This window comes from Syngnathoides biaculeatus, chromosome 1 (assembly GCF_019802595.1).
Source record: "Syngnathoides biaculeatus isolate LvHL_M chromosome 1, ASM1980259v1, whole genome shotgun sequence".
Classification (NCBI taxonomy): Eukaryota; Metazoa; Chordata; class Actinopteri; order Syngnathiformes; family Syngnathidae; genus Syngnathoides; species Syngnathoides biaculeatus.
In genome coordinates this window covers 3,327,116-3,335,071 of record NC_084640.1, presented here as the reverse complement: position 1 = coordinate 3,335,071, position 7,956 = coordinate 3,327,116, and the positions used below count along the sequence as shown (strand labels likewise).

At 48.7% G+C, this 7,956-nt stretch overlaps 1 protein-coding gene across 1 annotated transcript; it reads right to left on the bottom strand.

Annotated features, from left to right (window-relative positions):
* Positions 1 to 1,241: 1,241 nt before the first annotated feature.
* Positions 1,242 to 6,833, bottom strand: LOC133503601 (guanine nucleotide exchange factor DBS-like). Its single transcript, XM_061825361.1, has 3 exons — positions 6,766 to 6,833; positions 6,581 to 6,673; positions 1,242 to 1,835 (listed from the first exon to the last, which is right to left on the bottom strand). Exons 1-3 carry the CDS (start codon positions 6,820 to 6,822, stop codon positions 1,737 to 1,739), a joined length of 249 nt encoding a protein of 82 aa, XP_061681345.1. The 5' UTR covers positions 6,823 to 6,833; the 3' UTR covers positions 1,242 to 1,736.
* Positions 6,834 to 7,956: the final 1,123 nt, after the last annotated feature.

Below are 7,956 nucleotides of genomic sequence, written 5' to 3'. Positions count from 1 at the left end.
GACCCATACGGTGGCACACGTGGGGCCTCAGGCAATGCTTCCAAAACTTCGTCAGTGGTGGAACCCAGGGTTGCAGGAGGTGGTCTGGCAGTTTGTGGCGGCCTGTAACCTTTGTCAAACATTTAATGCGAGGCCAACTTTAAAACCCAAGCCGGGGGCATTCTCTCCGGTGGCATGGCCTGGAGCGGAAATTGTACTTGACTTTACGGACATGATTGACAGGGTCAATGGGAAGCGGTTCCTCTTGGTCATCGTGGATTCTTATTCACGTTGGGCAGAGGCATATCCGTGTGTAAAAGAAGATGCCACATCAGTAATTAAAGCCTTGGTAACCCATTACATTCCGACTCATGGTTTCCCTGCTTTAATCAGGTCTGACAATGGTACACATTTTAACAACAGGGCGCTGGCGAAAGTGGAGAATCTCTTAGGCCTCAAGCATCGTTTTGGGTGTGTGAACCACCCTCAAAGCCAAGGCAAAGTAGAGAGGGTTTACAGGAATCTAAAGGAAAAATTGGCTAATTGGCACAGACAAAGATGTCGTGGCTACAAGCTTTGCCCCTGGCTCTTTTGGTGGTCCGCCAAACTGTTCACAAAATTACTGGGTTTGCACCGTTCGAACTGTTAACAGGTCGACAAATGCCAGGTCCTAGCTCCACCTTGGTTCCGCCGGCTGACTTGCCGACTCCGGATTTAACACATGCTGCGTACTGGAAGTATCTTCATGCACTTGTTTCCAGTGTGTCTGCACAGGTCACTGAAAAGGCGGCTGTCAACACTTCGTCAACACCACGGGATCCCAACATTATTCCATACGTCTACCTCTGAGTGCTGTCCAGGAAGTGGACTGACCCTCGCTGGAAAGGACCATTTAGGGTTCTGGCTAGAACCTCACACGCCGTCCAATTGGAGACCAAGGGTCATAAGTGGTATCATTACTCGCACTTGAGACCGGCACCTGACTTTGTACCTGACAATGGTGAGGGTGAAAGTTCACTGCCCAGATGGGCAGGTCAAGAGAGGGAAGGTGAAGATGATCAGAATTGAGTCTAAATCAAAGGTGTCAACAATGTCAACAATGTCTGTGTCTGAAAAACAATTAGGACGAGAATATCCGAGTTCTTTTATGATAACGATTTTATTGCTTTGCCTCGTATCAATATGCTTTGTGTGGACCATGCAGGCGCTCGAATCTGTTATACAGGCTCAAAGAAGGCACGGCAATGGGCGACTCACCAGGGCATTGGATGGACTTCGGACACTGAGTAAGAAAATGAAAGACCACTCAGGAGTGGATACCAATTGGTACACTGAATGGCTTAGTATGTTTGGAAGCTACAAAGGTTTGATCGACTCTGTGCTAGTTTCTATTGCTGTGTTTGCGGCGATCATGGTGCTATGCGGATGTTGTTGTATACCATGTATTAGGTCTCTCACTGTCCGGACAATCGAGCGGACCCTGGGACCACTCCCACCAGGTGGACAGTACATGAGGCTTCCACAGAAGGACCCCCGGGAGGAGCAGACGGCTGTCGCCCTCCGGGAGTTTGGACTGTGAATTGTCGGTGGTATGGCCTCAGTAGGCTGAGGCCATGAGAGGGAATAAAGGAATTGAAATGTATAAAAGTTAATCAACAAGGCGATGTATTTGCAATACTGCTTAATGTGTGAAAGTCTGTGGATGAAAAGTTGCAGTGTGAGAATGTGGCAAGAAAATGATTACAGCAGATAGTGTGCTAGAACGGAATGTTCTCGACGGTTGGGTGGTGATGACCACAATCAGCAGGTGTGACGCGACGCGACGCTTGACCCAGGCGACGATGCTTGACCCAGACCTAGAGGGAGACAGGAGCAACAAAACATCAACAACCGCAGGCAGGAGGAGTCGGCCCACCATCCTGCAGACCAAGAAAGACCAATGAGAGAGCGCTAAGGATAACTGCAGGAGACACATAACCAATAGTGAATTAGTAGATTGTACTTTTAAATTGTCCTGGGCAACTCGGATGTGGAGTATGTCGGCTGGAGGGAAAAGAGACGTACAGGGTTGTATTGAGAGGGACCCGAGACCCAGGTGTTTGTTGAAGGAATAAATCCACTCGCGTGTGAAAATGCCTGCTTCCTGGTCCTTTCTTTGCAGAACGAGCGCGCAAATTGTTGGATGAGTGGTGGTTGGGTAAGGTCACAATTTGGAGTCAGATGATTAACGGACTTTTGTATTGATCTAAAAATAATATCCAACAACGAGAACAGTTTCCCTCTGGGAGGAGAGGTGCCTGGCAGGAGTTCAATCGCGCAGTCGTATGACTGATGTGGCGCCAGAGACTTTGCCTTAGATTCAGAGAAGATCTCCCGAAGGTCATGGTAGCAGGAGGGAACCATGGTCAGCTCCGGGGCGGTACTAGGTTCTGTTAGCCGAACCGGCGCGACTTGAATACCCTTGTTTTCCTGGACAGCGAAACAGCAACTGCGACAGTTCTCTCCCCAAGTCTTGATCAGACCCGTGGCCCAATCTATGTGCGGGTTATGTTCTTTGAGCCACGGGCTGCCCAGGTTGATGTCGCTACTACGTGCGTTGAAGACATGAAAGCTAATACGCTCCGAGTGAGCGTCCGGAAAGCTCATACGTAGCGTCTGAGTGCGATGTGTAACCAGACATAGGAACTTGCCATTGGCGGCATAGGCGTTACGAAGCCGTTACGTGGGGAAAGTTGCTGCCCCCAGCTCTTCGACCACGCGGGGATTTATCAGGTTTGCGTCCGACCCGGAATCAATGAAAGCAGTCCCAGTGCATGAAAGGGAGTCCGTTCCCAAGGTGAGGTGAAGAAGGGACCTCCCTGACTCCGCCGCGGTATACCGCACACTCACTGGAGAAGAGATCCTGATGTCGGGGTGCTTTGGTCGAATCGGGCAGCGGGCGATCAAGTGTCCCAGATGGCCGCAGTAAAAACACTGACCCTCACGTCGCCGGCGCAGACGCTCCTCCGCTGGCCTGTCGAGACCCTCCACCCGAATGCGTTCAACTGTGGACGACCGGGCGGCAGCCGGACTGGACCCCTCCCACAGTCATCGCGGCTGGTTGATCCTCCATTAATGGAGTGGTCAACCTTGAGGGCCAATGCGATGAGTGCGTCCAGCCAAAGAGGGAGATCTCTAGCGATGAGGATACCCTGGATTTGGGAGGAAAGCCCCTGGAAAAAGGCGTCGTGCAGGGCGTCCTCGTTCCATCGACTCTCGGCGCCGCAGATCCGGAACTCGATCACGTAGTCCGAGACGGGACAACGACCCTGGCGAAGCGTCAAGAGGGAGGCCGCCGCTTTACGCACTGGCGCTGCATACTGGAACACCTGGGTGAGTGCGCAGATGAATGACATCCAAGAACGACAAGTTACTGAGTTACGACTCCATTCAGCCGTGGCCCATGCCTCCGCCCTTCCTGTCATGTGGGAATTGACAAACTCGATCCTGGAGCGGTCTGTGGGAAAGGCGGACACCTGCAGTTCAAAATGGAGATCGCACTGAGCGGGGAAAGGCTTGACGTTCCCCGAGCCGCCTGAGAATCGTTCCGGTCGGGAGAGCGGGGTAACGCTGCTAAAGGGGAGGTCCGTGGAGAGCGGTGTGGGCGGAACCGGTGGAGTGGCCAACGTTGGCGTGGCAACCATGCTAGCCCGGGAGGCCAGCCACGGCTCCAGCCGGGTGCAGATCTCATGGAGCCTCTTGTTGGTTACCTGGAGAGCAGCCTCCTGCTCCGCCAGGCGTCTGCCCTGGACTTGGAGGGAGCAATGGATAGCCTCTGAGTCGGCTGGGTTCATGTAATGGCCAGATCATTCTGTCATGAACGGGGCTCGAGGGTGGACCCAAATGCACGACTCCAGAGACAGTACAGAGGAAACCTTTATTCGGTCCGAGGTTTGAGATCAGGCAGACAGTCCAAACAATCAGAAGTAATAGTACGGCAGGCTTACGAGGGTGGTCAGTGGACAGCCGTGGGTCGGTAGACGGAGAGCAGAAGTCAGGCAAACAGAAGTGCGGGGACTATTTTTCCATTAAACTTTTAGCAGAAAATATGATGCTTTGAAATGGCTTTGTGAAAAGAATATAACCTGTGTATGACTGTCTCTCTCAGACAAGGTAACACATGATGAGCAACCAACTAAAACAAGCCTGAGAAAGAAAGAATTATATTCACAAGAATGTTGATACATTTATGCTATTGCTCAAAAACTAGGGTGAAACCGAACGCGAGTTTCTGAGTTTCTAAGATGCCTTTATTGATTAAAGGCAAATGACAAAATTGAGTGAAGCTAAGAAGGGCGTGACAAGTCAAGCCAGGAATGGCAAAAGGGGCCTCATAGGATGAACCAAGTGAGCCCTTCTCACTAGGCGTGGATTCAGCCAACATTTTCCAGAATGTTCCACCAAAAAGCTATAAAAACTTTGGATACGGAAGTCCGGGGCTTTTTGTTCGGTTCTCGCTGACAAAGAGACAAGGTCTTTCTATAGGTGTAATAGTCGTGTGGCAAACTGGCGGGGAGAAGTTTTCTAGCAACTTGGAATGCTTAATTTTTGACGACTCCATTTAAGATTGGGCACAAGTAAAACAGCTACTATAATAAGGTAATGGCAGGATAATACCAGCGATATTACGTGGTTACCTATGAAGGACAAGTTGGTTTGACAATTTATCCTTAATCCCGAAAATCCTTATTACTAAATTAGGCTTTGAGCTATGTAGGACTTGATCAGAAGGCCCTGTAGCTCAGTGGTTAGAGCATTAGTTTGGTAAACCAGGGGTTGTGGGTTTGTATCCCACTGGGGTCTTCACTCCCTGAGAAGGGTTGTGTCAAGAAGGGCATCCGGCGTAAAAATTGTGTCAGACAAATATGTGTGTTCATCTGAGATGACACGCTGTGGTGACTCGAAAGGGACAAGCTGAAAGAAACTTACTTACTATGTAGGACTTGATCACCCCTAACAGGCTCACTCAAAAAATGTCTATTTTCCGTAATTTCTGATGCTTTTGAATGCTTTGAATCTCACTTCATTTATGTTGCTTTTTACTATTTTTTATCATTTATCTCATTCTATTTACCATCAATATTATTATTTTAATCATTTTTTTCCTTTTATTGATTTATGTTCAATTAACCTCTAATTTTGCCTTAACATCGCAACCATACCCCGCGTCTGGCGGGAATGACTGTCGAGTAATGAATGTTATCTGAATAATTTTTATCATTTTAATAATTTTTCCTTTTATTTATTTATGTTCAATTAACATTGAATTTTGCCTTAACATCACAACCATGCAACGCGTCTGGCGGGAATGACTGTCGAGTAATGAATGTTATCTGAACAATTTTCATCATTTTATTAAATTCTTAAAATTTCCATCTTCATCTATCTTTGTCATTCTTATATTGAATTGTCTCATTATTACCATTCTACCTCATTAAAGATCGAGCGTCAATGACATTAACATCATTTAGTCGTAAAATTCCATTTTAATCAGTCACTCATTGATAATCTCCATGTTAAGATAAAACAAATCCGTACGATCGTAACAAGGATTGTTAAATTTACGAGGTCAATGACAAGTGCAATCGATTCATAAGAGATGAAGCTGCTGTAAAAGCGGAGCGATCAATTTGTCACCTTGTTACTCTGAAAGGTGACTCGACAAGGGCTGATAAGTGAGGCCAGACCGGATTGGCTCTGCAAAACTGAAGGCAGTTAGTACACCTAGGCGAATTCATCTCGACAACGACTTAAGAAGCTCCTGTCCTCCTGCACGCACGGTGTTAGAGTCGGCTGGGGTAAAGGGGTAGCTTAACCCTTTAACTGGAGAGTCGGTCAGGACATTTCTCCCAATTCGTCCTGCGGATAAGCGGAATCTGACAAGGGGCTAAGTGCATGCTTGGGACTTGACTTGGGCACTAGCAACCAGCTAACACTAGCTAGCCAGACGTGTGTACTGGACCACGAAGAACAGGACAAAGACGAGGCTGTGTCTGGACTTCAAGGAAGAAAAAGGGACGAGGACCGTGAGGACGCCGGACAGAGGCAAAACCACCTTCACCTTTCTTCAATCCTGCCTTGGGAAGAACCTCAGTGACATTGGGGTTTGAATTTTGTTTGCTTGCCGGCTATATTCATATTTGTTTGGGTCTAAAAATGTTGGCAGCATGAAGCCAAATAAAATCATGCCCCACTTGAAAACATTACACCCCAGTCATGCTGATAAGCCGCTGGATTTTTTTCAGCGAAAACGTGCCGAATAATTTTGACGATAATTTTTTCACTCTTTGAAAGCTACTTCAGTAAACTGTTAGCATTATACATGGTAGCGTACCAAATTGCCCAGTGCAAAAAAAAAACAAAACACCAAAGCAGATTAGAAGGTCTTTCAAAAATCTCGAGTGTGGTTTGTTTTATCTACGTTGTCTTTCTCCAGTTATAACACCTCTCATGGGTGGGTCTGGAATGTATATTATCCCCGAGATAAAGTGGGTTTCACTGAATAATTGTCACCCAATTTTTTTTTTGGGGGGTGGGGGGGTGGGTGTCGGGGGCTGATTACCTTGAGCAGGAGCTGATATTTTGTGATTCTTTGCACAGGCATAATCAGGTAGGATAAGAGTGGCTGTTTCAAGTGGTGCATCTGCTGTATTTTCTGTTGAGCCCACAAAGAGAAAGAAAATAAAGTAAGACAATGAAATATCATGTCTTGTATTTTCATAATGATCACCTTCACATTCAACTTACATCAAAATAGTCAACAGCATGGACTAGGATGAGCTGAGCGGAGTTTGTGTTGTTCATGCAGTAATCCACATGCATCTGGAATTTGCCCGCCTATAAGGACAAGAACAACAAAAACAAATGGTATATGGTTCTCTCTGAGTCATTTATGTTTCTGTATGATGTTGGTTATTGTGAAAACGACACATACACTTTTGACAAAACAATGGCCAATCTCTTCTGGCACCAGTTTATGTTTCTGCAGGTCTTTGAGAAAGATGCTATTTGTCACGATGCGGGGCTCAAGGGTGGACCCAAATGCACGACTCCAGAGAAAACCTTTATTCGGTCCGAGGTCTGATATCAGGTAGACAGTCCAAACAATTCGTAGTACCAGTACGAATGGGCTTACGAGGGTGGTCAATGAACAGGCGTGGGTCGGTGCACGGAGGTCAGAAGTTGAGAAAGCACGAGTGCGGGAACGAGGCATGAAGAGCAACGATCTAGCGGAGGATCTGTCGTCCCCCGGGTCCTATATGTACTGGGTCTAATCAAAGGTCATGAGGCGCAGGTGTGCACCTTCAGATTAGCTGGCCACGCCCAGCCCTGGCTGGAATCCAGGAGCATGACAGTACCCCCCCCTCAACGGCCGGCTCTGGACGGCCCAGGAGCATCAGGGTGAGCCGCGTTCGGGAGGGGATCCAAGAGCGCTCCTCCGGGCCATATCCCTCCCAGTCCACCAGGTACTGGACCCCCCTTCCTCTGCGACGGGAAGACAGCAACCGGCGCACAGTATACACCAACCCACCGTCGACCATGGGGGGGGGGATTTGAGCGGAGGAGCCAGCGACGACGTGCGATTCGGGCGAAGTCTGCTGACGTGGAACGTAGGGTGCACCCTCATCGACCAGGGCAGTTTCAACGAGACGGCGACCAGGTTAATAACTTTGGAAACCGGGAACGGGCCAACGAACCTGGGAGCAAGTTTGCGGGATTCCGTCCGCAGCGGGAGATCTTTGGTGGAGAGCCACACTCGCTGTCTCACTCTGAGCTCTGGTGCGGCCCTTCTCTTGCGGTCTGCTGCGGCCTTGTAGCCGCTGCTCATGCGCAGCAGTGTCCTCCGAGCTGCTTCCCAGGTCCGTTTGCAGCGTCGCACCATGGCCAGGGCTGACGGAACTGCGGAGTCTGTGACCACTGGAGGAAACAGGGACGGAG

Excerpts from the sequence above, each read along its gene's own strand:
- LOC133503601 (XM_061825361.1), bottom strand. The coding sequence starts at position 6,822 with ATGAACAACACAAACTCCGCTCAGCTCATCCTAGTCCATGCTGTTGAC. Across the intron at positions 6,674-6,765 it reads ATGCTGTTGACTATTTTGAT|AAAATACAGCAGATGCACCA; the intron begins GTAAGTTGAATG and ends TGGGCTCAACAG. Across the intron at positions 1,836-6,580 it reads AATATCAGCTCCTGCTCAAG|GTCTGGGTCAAGCATCGTCG; the intron begins GTAATCAGCCCC and ends GTCTCCCTCTAG.